General features: G+C 37.3%; 1 protein-coding gene across 6 annotated transcripts in view; it reads right to left on the bottom strand.

Annotated features, from left to right (window-relative positions):
• The window catches only part of KIAA0825 (KIAA0825 ortholog), a 246,300-nt gene that overhangs the window by 107,842 nt on the left and 123,088 nt on the right, over nt 1-15,370 (bottom strand). For 4 of the 6 annotated variants that reach the window (XM_039567661.1, XM_039567665.1, XM_039567666.1 and 1 more), the window contains 2 exons: nt 13,573-13,728; nt 9,035-9,129 (listed from right to left, as the gene is read on the bottom strand). In XM_039567661.1, coding sequence (XP_039423595.1) covers nt 9,035-9,129; nt 13,573-13,728 — 251 coding nt within the window. Of the gene's footprint in view, nt 1-7,817; nt 8,262-9,034; nt 9,130-13,572; nt 13,729-15,370 lie in introns of those variants that run through there. The other 2 variants (XM_039567664.1, XM_039567663.1) reach the window with 2 other exon arrangements.

Below are 15,370 nucleotides of genomic sequence, written 5' to 3'. Positions count from 1 at the left end.
GCCTGGGCCACACGGACCCTGCGCCAGGCTTCCCTTCGCCAGGACACAGCTGACATTGCTCAACAGTCTCGGTAACTAAATAATATTCACGAAAATATTCTTCCATCGGCATATATTTTGACTCCAGTATTAACTGTGTCCAAACGGTTTTCCAAAAGCCCTTGGTAAGAATTAAATCCCAAGAAACATAGAAAAAGTTCTTAAACAACCATGCCAGGAAGTGTTTCAGTTCTTTTTGAGCTTGAATCAAGCTAAAATTTACAAATCGTTGTTCAAGAATCATTTTAAGTTTAAGATAAATGTCCATATGTGGCTCTGAGAGCCAAGAGTCTTCCCACGGTTCCTCCATAGTTTAGATACGGAATAGCAAAGCAAAACCAAGAAGAGGAATCCAAAGTTTCCAGGGTTTACTTACACAAATCAGTCGCTTAGGGATCGGGGATCGTTCTGCTCACAATTCTCTACCATTTGTTGCAGTGGGGATCCTGCAACACGCATATATCAAACCAGGAGTCCCGTGGAAAGGAAATATATACGGACAGACAGATTCTTGCTAGCTGTTTCAGAGATGTTTACTTCTCCAGCCGCATGGCCGGAGCTCTGCCCAGGAACTGTTCCAGTCACGGGACCAAGGGTCCTTCTGCCCGCGCAGGGAACACAAACCAACCCATGGGAACGAGGCTGAGCAGGGGCAGGGAAACCCTGTGTCTGTGCCCTCAGGGCCCCTCTCCCAGGGCTCCATGGCAGGGGAGGGACCCCAACACCAGTCCTCAGTACTTGCTTTGTGGTTGCAACAGTGAATGTTTCAAGGTCAAGAGAAAGCATATAGTGTTCCCCATCTTCTTCATAGGAAAACTACCAGGACTACCACTCCCTAAAACAAATGAAAGCTAATTCAAATTAGATAAGTGTTCAAGTCTCACTTAAGCTGAGTCACCTCCCCTTTGCTGCCACAAAGGAACTGTGCATAGCAACAGCCACCACAGATCAGCTAATATATGGTTGCTTCATATCTTAAATTTAGTCAAAAGAGCTAGGTTCTACTCTTTGCTTTGCTACAGACTGATTTTGCAGTGTAGGAGAAACCTCAAAAGTGACTTTTACAACCAGAATTTCCATCTGTTTAACTCTTATATTAACACTTCCCCTACCTTCCAGAGGACTTGCATGTCTCAGCTCATTACAGCTTGCAAAGAAATTGAGATCCCTGTATGGAAATTGAATTACTCTATATTACTATAACTTTGATGAAAAATCCCTTATCTAAAAGCAGCAAAAGGAAGAAACAATGCCTTGATGGACAAGACAGACTTTTAGCTTGTCAGCTTGTGTACTGCAGCCTCCTTCCTTGCAGGTGTAGCAAGAAAGTCTATAGACAAGACAAGTAGCTATGCCACCGTGTACAATTACAGTAGTCAGTACTTTGAATGAATTAATTCACATTTACACATTTATCAATTACACATTACACTTACAATCACTATATAACTATGTATCTATTAAGAATGAAAACTTGGATCAATAGGGGTCTGAAAGAGGAAAAAGAACAGATAAGAAAAACAAACATGAGTATCTCCACTTAAGAATCCCTAGTGAGAACAAGATTTGAGACAGAGTTGAAAGGAGCGCAAATTATTTGCAGATGAAAGGAAATACCTGTTTTTAAGAAAAGCCAGCCAAGTCACAGGATAGCAATCAGAAAGTTAATTAGATAGTGATAAAAATGCTGAAGTGCCACACTTCTGAGTAAATTTGTAGCACACTAAAATACCTAGTTAGGAAGAAAAGATACATACTTTAAAAGAAACCAATGAATCCTACCAATAAATATTCAAATACAATATTAACACAATACATTGCATATACCTAGCAGTATTCCCATCAAAGCTGTCTTAGTTCCAGACAGGACAGAGTTAATTTTTGCAGTAGCCAGGAGGGGGCATGGCTGAGACCTGGAGGTTACTCTATACCACCTTATGTAATTTTTCTGGGGATGGGGAAAGGGCCCTCTTCTGGGTCAATGTAGTGTAGTGGAGGGAGCAGTTGGGTACTATCCATTGTCAGGGGGCTTCCATGTGAATTGTTCACCTCTTTCCTGTACCCTCTGTCATTAGTATTGTTGCTGTTACTACTTGTTTTCTTCTTTCAGTGCTGTTTGCAGTAAATTACTCTTGTCTCAACCCATCATCTTTGTATTTCATGCCTCCAATTCTCTCCATAGCACTGCGGGGTAGGGAAGGGGAAAGGGAGAGCAAGCAAGCAGCAGTGGTTTGGAGAGTCTCAGTGGGAGCACTAAATTGTGGAATACCATTCCAAAACCAAGACAAAAGCATATCAAAGTACCTAAAATTGTGGACAAATGTGACCTAATTTAAATGGGGAACCAAGATACTGTGAGACATTATTAGAAGAAAAAGGTTTGGATCACAGGCCTCTGCCCTAGCAAACATGCTATGTTTACTACACTTCTGAATTCAAAAAGATGTACCAGCAATACTTCTTTCTTTTCCATTTGGTTTTATTTCAATTTTTCTGAGGGCCAGGTTTGAGAGACAAAAAAAGCATCAAATTAGCATGAAACCTTATTTAAGCAACTTTTAAGTTGTTAATTAAAGGAGAGCTGGTAAGTAAATGCCTTCACATTGCAAGGCTGGCAAAGGCCTCATCATAAAGGGCTTCCAAGTATTAAAAAGTAGCTTGTATTAACTAAGGTTAACTGGGTTATGGCAATCCTTATGTTTTTAGCACTTTCAGTTGGAGATTGTCATCAGAGAATATTGTTTTATTCATGTGATTCATCAATATATCTGCAGAAGAGAGAGACTGATAACAATCAGAAAAGTGTACTGCATATGGGGAGCCTCATCTTTAACCTCATTTACTTGTGAAATTCATGCTGTAACTGTATACATGATAGGAGCTGGAGTGGCAGTCAAACAGTATGTAATACTGTTCCCTTTTGCTTACCAATGTATGCTCTGCCACCAGTGCTTTAAAAGTGCTAGGCAGGGAACTAAGCCTACTTCTGACAGATTTTTTAAGGTCACTGTACGGTTTGATTAGCTATGTCAGAAAAGGATAAGCAGAGGAAGGATAATCCTTACGGTGACAGATGTGACATATACCTTGTTATTGACCAACTCATTTACGGAACAAGATCCTTGCTTACCCAGAAAGGTCAAAGTGAGATTTTCCACAAAATCCCATTGGCTTTTTTCTGGAACATCCAGCACCAGGGTCTAAACCTGACTTTGTGACTAACCAAGAGATGTATAATAATGGATTAATACCTTTCACCTGCTTCTTCTGATACAGGAGCAATGAGATACTGCCTTTCATAGCCTCCCATGCCTTTCAGAAAGCCTGTTCTCATATGCATGATAAGGGCATCAATTATAGTAACACCAAGCAGGAGATGATTACTGCAATATCAATGGCACCCTAGCTCTTCACCAACCATCATTAACAGTTGACTTGTAGCTGTAGCATCAATATGAATTTCCAGTATCCAGCAAATTTGGGTACAAAAGGTCTGGGAGCATCTGCAGTTTAGAAGACAGACTAACATATCTAGAAGTACACTAGACGTAAGACTGCTGTCCTCTGACATGGAGTTAAGCTCTCTGTCTTGGCATCATGTCAGTAACTGCTCTTCCATCACTTGTTTCTTTCATAAAGAAAATTGTTAGAGAACTTCCTACCTTTTAATACCCTGGAGGGTTTTTTCACTTATTTCTCAGATTTAGGCTTTTGTAAAGTTTTATAAAGAGTCTTTCACAGACAACAAAACACATGCAGTTTGCTGGCATTCTTTTCAGTTTCAAAACCACATAATAAATTTTTCCATGTGTTGATAAACTACATTTTAAAAGAGCGTTTTCTGGATATCTAGATAATCAACAACACAATGAATATAAACATTTTCTATAAATAGTTCACCATATGGCTATCATTCTCAACAGATGGTGTCTGTGTATTCACTAGAATATACAAGAGCTATGCAAATTTTGCCCTGCAATCATTCAGAATTCTAAACAAGATTTTTTGACTTCAGTTTTATTAAGCTTAAACAAAGTCAAAACATGTAATTTTGTCACCTAGCCCTAATAAGGGGAATAGATGCCACACCTATACTAACAAATGAATTTGCAAAAGGCAGTACAGTTGAAAGGATTTTTAAAAAAGAGACACTAGGTACAAGATTTTCTCAATCTTAGGACAGCACTGTGCTGCTAATGATAGTTTTTACCTACTCAAAAAGCAGACTCACTTCTAAACAGTCCAGTAGTTCATCAGGAAGAATGCAGTCCGGACTATGTTATGAAAAAATCCGTAGTCCATGGCATCTGAGACTTTCTATATATTTAGCAGCAAATGTTCTCATATGCATTATAAGGACATCAGTTATAGTAACATCAAGCAGGTGGTGATTACTGCAGTATTAATGACACCCTAGCTCTTCACCAATCATCACTAATAGTTGACTTGCAGCGGTAGCAACAAAGCCTACTAGAAAGCCTACATATTTTATCCAGTTTTAGTAAAAAACAAACTTACTCAGTTTTTATAGTTTCTTTAAAGCCATATAAACATCTCCATGTTTTCTACTTGCTTTCAGAAACTGTTGGGCAGTTCAGAATATCTAACAAAAGTACACATGACCAAAACTTGACTAGATACTTGGTCTATCCTCTTCCAACTTAAAACTATTTAAGCTCACTTCACTGTACAAACATCTTCTGGAAAGTTCTTCTTGAGCTACACTGGCTTATCTGTTGGAAATCATACTCTAATTTTGAGTCAAGACATTTTTTATAGCATTTCTTATCCACTTGAACAAATACAAGTTTTAATTTCTTCGGTTTTTCAAACTTGTTACTGTTTCTCACCTGACACATGTATGGAAAAAAAACCACATTCCCATTCCCCTCTCAGTTATTAAGTTCTTAAGCTTTCTGTTCTGAAGGTTCTGACTGTTGTTGGCTTTGCCAGTCATGAGTTCTCTGTCTGTTCCTATAGCTCCCAGGGCGCTCCTGTAGCAGGATCTACATCATTCATCCTACATCACTACTTGTCCCTGCACAGACACCAGTGCTCCATGAAACTTCCCTAAGTACAGAGAAGAGAATCCCAGCCATTCCTCCTCAGAACTGCAAATTACTGCAATATTGGATAATGCCTTCACATATTACAAAAACGTCTAATTTTTTCTCATCTTTATAGTGATAGGAATATCTTTACATTATTGTAATGTATTCAGCGCACCTGGAAGTCCTGTACAACTGCAGAAGGCAGGTCACATCTCTATGCCCAGCAAAATAATAGTATCTTCTAACCATGTAGAAGTTGCCAAGATACTTCTCTAAAAATAAATGATCATAAATTTAACTTATACATAAAGGAGAGTACATAAACAAGAATGATAATGCACAGCACTGAGCTCTGGAACTGTACTTAAATATTGATAACACACCAGCTTTTTGCCTACTGCTAAGTACTTCTTGCACAGTTTCAACATGCTGATTTGGCCAGACAAAAGCAATTGTAACTTTATGAGCAGGACACTAATTAAAAGTTGAGATACAGGTAATTAAAATTATGGCTCTTCTTGTTTTAATATATGTATTAGAGGTAAGGAATCCCCATTTGTTATTGGAGTAGCTAAGGATGTACAACTGAGTCCAAGACTTGAAAAAGCAGCATGCATCTGTGTAAGTATGCAAGACATTTTATAAAACTCGTGTAAATCAAGTTCATAAGTTAGTTGAATGTTAATGGTCTTATTATTAAAAGATACTGTTTCAAGTATAATTGAGAGATATGTTTAAACATATTCTTGCAGCTCAAACTATATATATAATATATACACATGCATATTATTTCTAGATAGATAGATAGATATGAAAACAAAAATCAGAAGTAAAACTAGAAAGGGAAGGAATCCATTATATATCTGTTTCTTTCCCATAAGGAAAACTTTTTTATAGGTTCTAAAGGTGAACTGTGAACAGGGATGAACATTAAGTTTCCTATGTTACTCTTTGCTGCTCAACTGTATTACCTTTTCCTGATGGCATTCTATATTATATAACCTTGTAATAAAATAGTATCATTAACATTGTGAGGAGAATTGCTGGCCTGAAACATTTCAGATGCACGTAGGGAAAGGGGCAAGACTTGGGAGGTGGTGCATTGCTCCATCCACCCCACCCCCTAGAGCCTGGATCCCAGCCCTGCAGTGGCACGGTGGAGGCAATGTTCCATACCTGCCCCTGGAGCCCCTAACCCAGCCCCAGAGTAGCTACCAGACCAGACATCCCACCTGGGGGAAGGGCCCAGGAAAGCCAAAGCATACTCAAGCCAAGCACGAGGCAAGCTCACGTCTTGAACCTACCACCCATATTAGCAGAAACATTGCTGGAACCACAGTGGTAACTATATTTGTTCTTTATCATATCTCTTCTTTCTTTCTTTCTCTCTTTCCCCTTCTTCTAATTCCTTCTTCTTGAAGTCTGCGTAAATTAAAATCAGATGGGTTGAAGTTTGTTAAATTGAATGGGCCTACAGCTTGCTAAATTAATGCCTTGTCAAATGCTTTATGTTGATTCAATGTTGCTTTAAACTTTTTCTAAGGTTCCCTGATTTTCTCAAGTTTGCCAGTTAACAACTTGCACCTAACTCAGGGTACATAAATAAACCTGTGTAAGCCCCCTTGAGGGACTCAGTGAAAGAATTCTGGGGCCCTATAACCATCCACATCTTTAATTTGAAAAATTTCCTGGATACTTCTACTTTGAGGATCACAGGAATGCATGGTTAGATTCCCATCATTGTGTGAAGCCAGCAATGAGTAGTAGACAACAATTCATTTCCTTTTTAACCAGTCCTGAAAGTCTTTTACTTTCCCCTAACCACCAACCAATTAATTTACCTAACACTTGCTGGCTCTGGGACAATGCTCTCAAAACACCCTCTCACCTAACTCAGTTAACTAGGTTAGGGGAGCATTTCCCTTGCAAATGAGTCCCCTAAGCATTTTCACTTTTTTTTTTCTCAAAAGAAAGCCCATGCTTTTTTAATTCATAAGCAACTGACAGTATTTTCTCTTGAAATATGAAAAAAAGGAAATAAATACCATTCCAACATCACTGTGAACTGGTAAAAACATTTTTGCCTGCACAGACATAACTATTCAGGGAAAGCTTTAGCATGTGTCAAAGAAAGAAGTAATTAAAATATTTTGGCACTCCACTTTATAAACGGATGGTTCTGACATAGTTCAAGTACTGCCCGTGGTTTTGTTTAATTCGTCTCAGGAGGGAGACAGTACAAACAGAATAGGTCCATTATAAATGGGACGTCAAAATAATCACGCACTCATTCAGCTTGAATGTTAAGTGTGGAGCACAAGAAAGGCTGATATTTAGGCAGTTCTAGGAAGGAGCAAGAAGAATCACCTAAAGATAGGGCTCTCCTAAGTCTTACTGCAAAGCTTGATTGAGTAACCACAAGAACAGCTAGAATTGTCCTAGTCAGCTGGAAAGTATGAGCAGACACACTAGCTATGCTAAAGATAAAATTACATAAAGACAAGCTGTGTTGAAGATGCTGGTTGCTATGGCAGATACTGGATTAGCTATTCTACTTTATGATCACAGTGGATCTAAATGATTTGTTGGTCTGTAGAGTGGCTGAAATAATAAATCCATGAGCTAATTATTAATGGCTTGCATAATGTCATTTCTAGATGAGAATTTCCTTACCATGCAGAAGGGCAATGAATGAAGAAATTTTCAAATGAGGAAAGATGACAACAATTAGGGAATTTATTAAATTAAAAGAAATAGATGATATAACATGGGTGTGAAATACAGAGAAGGACAGAGGAGGCATACACATGACTTCTTTATAACGTCTATAGAGATCAAAAGAAAAATAAAATAGTTTCAAGAGAACAGTGAATATGAAATGTCCATACAATATGTTTCCTCAGCAAATCACAGCAGTCTTCTGCTCCCTTTGGCTCATATTGATGACATGAAGAGTAGTTCAAGAACCAGTTTGAGTCAAAGAGTTTCTATGACAGTCTCTTTTAAAAGGACAAACTATTTCATTTTTAATGAAGGACATGAGATAGCAATCAACAGGAGAACTATAAAAAAAAAAATTAGTACTGTATTGTCTCTGGCATTTAACACCAAAAGTCTGCACAGTTTCACAGTCTGTCTGGTAACGGGTAGCAGAGGACCTTGAGAAGACAACTGAATAACAAACCTTTGTTGGTGTGACTTCTTGTGTAATTAAACTTTTGGAAAAGAACAATTTGGGTAGGGAAAGGAGTAATCTTATCACAATTAAGACAGAAAACTAGAAATACACTGTACAAATATTTTGTATATGAAATGAAGGAAGAATTAAATGTTTAAGACTAACTGCTAGTGATAAATTGAGAAAATGGGATACAAAACCCAAAACATTTTTGACATGCAAATTCACACACTTTTGAAATTGTCACTCTAATTTCTAGATAGCAAATCAGTCCTGCCTAAAAATTAAGCAGTTACATTTTACAAGTAAAAAGGCAATAAAATATTAAAATAAGTTTTATTAATTAAGATCTATTAAGGAAACCCTTTATATTTCTTGCCACTCTTGGCATGCCCACAACTGAATTTAAGATACTTTGCAACTTGAGTAATCATTGCTTAATTCTGTGCTGAAATTTCCCTGAGCAGAATAGGTTTGCGAAAGTTAATAATTTTTTTCCAAAACATTATTAAGTGCAATATCAACATATATCCATATAGTTTTCAGACAGAAAGAACAAATTATACTCTTCAAAACAGGAACTGGAAGCTATCTGAGTATGGATCAAATACAACAGAAAAAAAAGTTGCTCCATTTTAAAATTGGGTATTTAAAAAGAAATGCAAAGTTCATTTTATAAATTGCACCAGTAAAATCTTTGTGAATTCACTATTACAAAGTCAAAAATACAAAAGGAAAATGTGATTATTTGCCAAAATCCCCTTACCTGTGTGTCAGCAGCACCCTGAAGGCCATCTGATTCAGTCCCAAATAACCTGGCAGCAAGCTTGACCAATTCCAGTTCCATTCAGTAATGGCTGACTGTTGATACATGGCAAGAAGCTAGTTAGTTATTAATCAGCATTAATATGACCAGTACATTAAGGCTCCAGCTGTGATATACTAACCAAGGAGAAGGGTCTAGAATGAGGACTTAGAAAGATGATATCAATCATGTCCACAGAAGAAGGTTTTTATTCCAATAAGACAGCAATTAATTAATTAATTAGGGACATAGCCACTATTTATAAAAAGATAAATCAGTTTTTTAACCATTATTTTTACAACTGTTGATGGCATTCTGATCAACTACTTTGTCTGAGAGCTCAACTCATTGTCTGAAAAGCAAATTAGTTGGTAACTTTTTATGTAACAACAATTTGCATTTTCTGCTGTCAGCAAAAAGTTTGTAATGAAAAATTCAAGGTGTAACCAGTATCATAATTAGAGTGAAGGTTTAGTTGTCTATTGTTTTTTAAGGCACTCTAGTCACCAGATGGTTTTTATAAACAGCATTAAATCCAGAAATATAAACAAATATAGCTCCATATCACTTATTTAATAAATAAAAGCAATCTACAATAATAGTGGGCAGACGAAAGACCACACACAACATTCTTATGTTTACAAAACAGTAAATCCTGTTGCATAATATTCAGTTTCATTGTCAGCAGTGGTCAAATAGTGACTATAATTCAACCTTCTTGGTAGGAAATAAATACAAAGTTATTGTTGTAACACTAAAAGAGCACTGAGTAGGTTAAAAAAAAAAGTTTAAGCAAGTCAAAACAATGGAAATAAACCTAAATAACAGTAAAGTTCAACTTGGAGTGCATCTTTTTCTTCTTAGAGACAGCACTTGGTTCACCTGGGAGAGCAGAATCAGTGCAATCCCTCCTATTCCTTCCATCTGTATTTTATCACTTTCCTTCTCCTTACTTAATTTACTCCCTAACCCTCATCTTTGGCATGCATGTTTAAGTAAAGTAGAAAAACAAAGGTGAAATACAGAGTATGAAAAGGAAATAAGGGTAAAAAGAAAATACAAAATACTGTGAAAGTGGAAAGTGAATGAATAAGAAAAGGTGAACATCTGATAAATGAGAAATAAGGAGAAAAGATTCGACTAAGTGAACCGTACAAGAAGAGCATTACATGGCAGAAACCAGGATACTATTCTACACTCCACACTGAATTAAAAATAGAATTAAATATATATTATATATATATATAAATATATATACAATATATATATATATATTAATATATATATATAATATATTCTATTAAATAGAATTAAAAATAGATGAATGCATGTGGAGGAAGTACTTGTAAAATCAAGAGGGATAAATAGGGGAAGCTATAGGGTAGCTATAGGGTAGCAACAGTCATGAAAACAAAGAGGAAATTTTTAAGTATACCAGATAAAATTTCTGACTCACAAAATTCCACAGACTGATCAATTCTGTGAAAAAGTAAAGGATTAGTTTGAAAAAAAGCCACTTCAGGAAAGGGAAATAATTTCTTTCTAGCATTGATTGATACTGTTGCATACCCTAGACTTAAGCTCACTAGATAACAGAGGAGCAGTAGCACTAGCACAGATTGAGGTATCAGGACAAACAGATAAAATCAAGAGCAACAAGTTATTAGGACCAGATGGTGATTGTTTAAGACTTTTGCAAGAATGTAAGAATGAAGTGGCTAAATTGTTAACAGAAATTACACAATTCCTAGAATCAGCTACTGAACTGGACAGTTGAAAGGTAAGAAATTTACTTAGCATCAACAAAAATGTTAGTTGATCTTGAAACAGCAGTTCAGTGGTCCAGATTTCAGGAGCAGTAAAATTCATAGAAACTATGATTAAGTACCTTGCTAAATTTTACGTGAATGGGAAACAATTAGCAAAACTTTAGAAGAAAACTTTCCTGTATGGCCATTCAGGAGCGCTCTGGCAGTCACACTCTCACCACCAAGAGACTTTAACAGGTGGGACTGAGGCCCCTTCACACCAAACAAATTAAGTTGATGGGTTCCCCACCTGACTCCCTGCACACACCACTCCCATGCAGTCAGACAAGGTTTCCCATAGGAGAGTCTCAGATGTCTGGTAGCTTAAAGAAATTTTATCACAATGCAATGACAGAGTAACAGCTCAAGCTCCTACACAGGCTGTTACACCCTCTCACAGTCTAAGTGCTCCATAGTCTGGTGTCTTCCAGCTGAGTCATCGGCTCCTGCCCTGTCTCTGAATGTGTAGTCACCTGGCTGGTGCCACAGGTACTTTGTTGTGCAAAGATATGAGGCCAGTTCATGGCCTCTTGCCTGGGGCTCCTGGCATTTCCAGCCCCCAGAGCTCAACCTACATCTGGCACAGTAACTACACTGAGCTATCTCCACTAAATGCAACAAAAAGAGTAAATGATGTACAATGTTTTTTACATATACCAACACAGAATACATAGAATGTTCACTATTACCGTAGTAATTGTACTGTATCCCGCAGCCATAGGGAGGAGGAGAGAAGATCCAGCAGGCTGGAATTGTGCAGCAAGGTTGATTTATTTAATTATTTTACAAACTCTTTTATAGACCTTTTCTGGGGTGATTGGCTAAAATCCTAAAACATCCATTGTCAAAATATTTTTCTACTGTACCATAAACAAGGCTTTTCCAAGGTTGCAGGTGTTCATGGTTTACAAAATTCTGCGAATATCTTCTGTGAAAGAGAAAAGTCTCTCACGGACTTAGAAAAGAGCTGGAAAAATTCTTGCTATCAGCAATATTGTATCCACACTTGACCTTTCTTGTAAGACTCCTTCAAGTACTGCAGGGCTGCAATTTGGTCACCCCAAAGCCATCTCTTTTCCAGGCTGAACAGCTGTGATTCTCTTAGCCTTTCTTCATGGGAGAAGTGCTCCATCCCTCTAGTGATTTTGGTGTCCCTCCTCTGGACTTGTTCCAACAGGTGCATGTCCTTCCTGTGCTGGGACCCCAGAGCTGGATGCAGCACTGCAGGTGGGGTCTCACCAGAATGGAGCAGATGGGCAGAATCAACTCCCTTGACCTGCTGGTCATGCTTCTTTTGATGCAGCCCACAGTACTTTCTGGGCTGAATATGAGGAAGAACTTCTTTACTGCCTGGGTGACCAACCACCCGAACATATTGCGCAGAGAGGCTGCGGAGTCTCCCTCACCAGAGATATTCTGCACCAGATATATTGCACCAGAACCATCTGGATGCAATTCTCTGCCCATGTGCTCTGGGATGACCCTGATTGAGCAGAGAGGTTGGACCAGATGACCCACTGTGGTCCCTTCCAATCTCACCCATTCTGTGGTTCTGTGATTCTTGATTGGAAAATCCCTTCCAACTCAAGCTATTCTATGATTTTATTGATCCATGGATTCTACAAAGCATGTTTCTCTGCAGTGACAAGACCTGCGGAATTGGTATTTGTCTCCTTTTTCAGTATATTAACACTTTCATTGCAACATGACAATGATTAAGCATTCATTAACAAGTAAGAAAAACAAGTCTATTTTACAGCAATATAACTGATGAAATAGACCAATTTCTACTGGGCTAGGAGAGTACACGGTGAAGAAGCACAGCTGCACTGAAAAAGGATGCATTTCTACACAAGTCTGTTAAGTGAATTTCATGTCACTGTAATACCATTTCTTTTCAAATATTTGAATTGAAGGCTGGAATCAAAAGCACTGATGATGTATTAAGAATATATGAGAAATGATGACATAAGATTTTTTAAGTATCAAAGTGATATCAGAAACTATTTAGCATTTTGTGTAATGAGCTGGTCATGGGGGGCTCCAGCAGAGATTTAGGCAACCAGATCTCTTTTCTTTAACTGCTCCATTATCAGGAAACTAAATTCTGTAAGTAAATTATAATCCTTTGCATATTACAAGCATGATTTAGAAAAACAGAGAAATGGATGTTAGGGGTTTTTGTATGTGTGTGTGTGTTTTACCCCTGTTTAGTCTCACTTTTCTGTAAAATCTTTGTACTTCCAGAGCATTTTTTACTTAACTGTTCAACATTTCTGTGAAAGACCCATCAGGAAGATTCTAAATGTGAACTTAAAGAGCTCTGACATTACTTTTTTGAAGGACTAAGACTAACCCTATGTACTATTGCACAGATGTAATAAATGTCATTGCTACTATGGACTTTCCTTCAGTATACTGAACACAGAAAGTATAAGTAAATGCAAACTGCTCTTCCATGCAATAATTCCGGTAAAAGAAACAATGGTAATGGCTTTTTGAACACCGTGATATTGTAGAGGGTACACTCATTAGATTCCGAAGGAATAATATTCCTTTCTACTTCATAAAATATGTGAGCACATGTAATTAAGTTCATTTTCATACATTCAGTCCTTGTCATTATCATGATCATAATAAGACTAAGAAGTAAAAATGATACCACAACCAAGATCTCAGATTTTCACAAACCTGATTGAATACTTTTGCACAAGATTGTCTGTACACCTGGAAAGGGTTGAAGTCAGGCTGCTCTTCTCTGTCCTTCAGTGTCAAAGGCAGGCATTGACTCGAGGTAACACCATCTTCAGAAAAGTTCTCCCAGGACAGCTGCTCTTTCAAATACTCCTTTTGAAAGAAAAAGCAACCACATATATAGTACAGGCCACCTAGCTTTCTAAGTGAAATTTGCCTACATTTCAAGCATAAGTTTACAGAATGCTTGATAGAAGTTGCTTTTAATAAGCGGGGAATAAACAATCTCTTAAAAAATAGATAACTTTTTAAGAATATTACCATTTTACAATAAACAAGAAATAACCTCCAAAAACATGCACCCAACTGAAGCAAAACAGAACAATCTAACCTATTGTTTTGAAATTGTTGTCAAATTATATATATATAAAATAAATGAGAACATACACACATATGTGTTAGGTATATGTAGAAATGAAAAACAAATGTTTTTTATGTCTTTCGAATTAAACATTTTGGAAAACATTCAACAATTACTATATGACTATAAATCAATTCTTTGATGAACACGTTCTAAACAGTTATTTAAACACATGAAATAAATATTCTCCCACTCTTCAAAGTGAAAGGAATGAGGGACTTGTCTTTACAAACAAGCTGTGGGCCTGCTGAAAGATAAAACTAGTACTGAGAGAGAAAACAATGGGAAGGGTTCTACTGATTGATGAATGGAAAGAAAGAGATATGTCTTTACAAATAAACTATAGGTCTGCTGATAAATGAAATTGGATCTTGAGAGATGAAAGAAACAATGGGAAGAACCATAAATTCCATAAGAATTAAAATAAAGGGGAGGTTATACATTAGAAGCGAGTCTTAGGTATTAGGCATTTCGGGAAGTCTGTACCTTTCAAGTACCTCAGCCAATGGGGAAAGAGAGAGGGAAATGCGGTCGGGAAATTAGGATAAATAGGAGGCTGTGCCCTCCAAAAACTTGAGAGACCCCAGAGAAATGCCCCATGGCCTCTCCCTTTATTCGAACAAAGTAACAGGACTCCTCTGTCTCCTTTCTGGACATAAACCTCTGGTGTTTGTGGATTAAATTTCCTGACAAAAGTTATTTTTAGCTGTTTAAGCATTCAAGGACTAGAAGAAGATGATGATTTGCATTGCCATTTTAGAAACTATACTATAACAGATGCATGATTATTTTGGATACAATCTTTTCTGTTTTCACTTCTTCAACTACTACGTAAATAAATCATCATTGCAGGCCAATGAAGTGTTTTGATTAAAAGAACCGTTATATGAAGAACTAGATAATGAAACATTTACACATCTATTTGCTGGAAAGACTACTGTGATTAAACAGTTTATTGTTATTAAAATGAAGTCCATAACATTGAGCAAATACTCAAGGTGAGGCATTAAGATGGGTGGATGCAAATGCTTCTCTTACTTGCAGTACTACTGAGATGAAATAACATGCAAACTACCTGCCAAGGCATCCTGTGCCTCTCAGTATCTCTTTCTGAAAGGAGAGTTTCATCATCTATTTAAACTTACCCAACTACACCCTGACCTGAAAGGCACAAGTTCACTTTCAGTCCACACTGACTGTAGCTGTTTCTCTCTTGTGTTGGCATTAGCATATGTTGTGAAACCAGCCAGAAGAAAAAAAAAATTTCATCCAGGTAAAGAAGCAAAATGATTTCTAGTACTAGTAAAAAGGGGGGGCCTAGGAGTGGAAAAGCACCAGGACAAGAGAAAGAGAAGGACTGTCTCTCTGCTGGTT

The sequence above is a fragment of the Corvus cornix genome, chromosome Z, assembly GCF_000738735.6.
Source record: "Corvus cornix cornix isolate S_Up_H32 chromosome Z, ASM73873v5, whole genome shotgun sequence".
NCBI classification, from domain to species: domain Eukaryota; kingdom Metazoa; phylum Chordata; class Aves; order Passeriformes; family Corvidae; genus Corvus; species Corvus cornix.
Note: the sequence above shows the minus strand (reverse complement) of the source record. Positions and strands in the feature narration are given on the sequence as shown.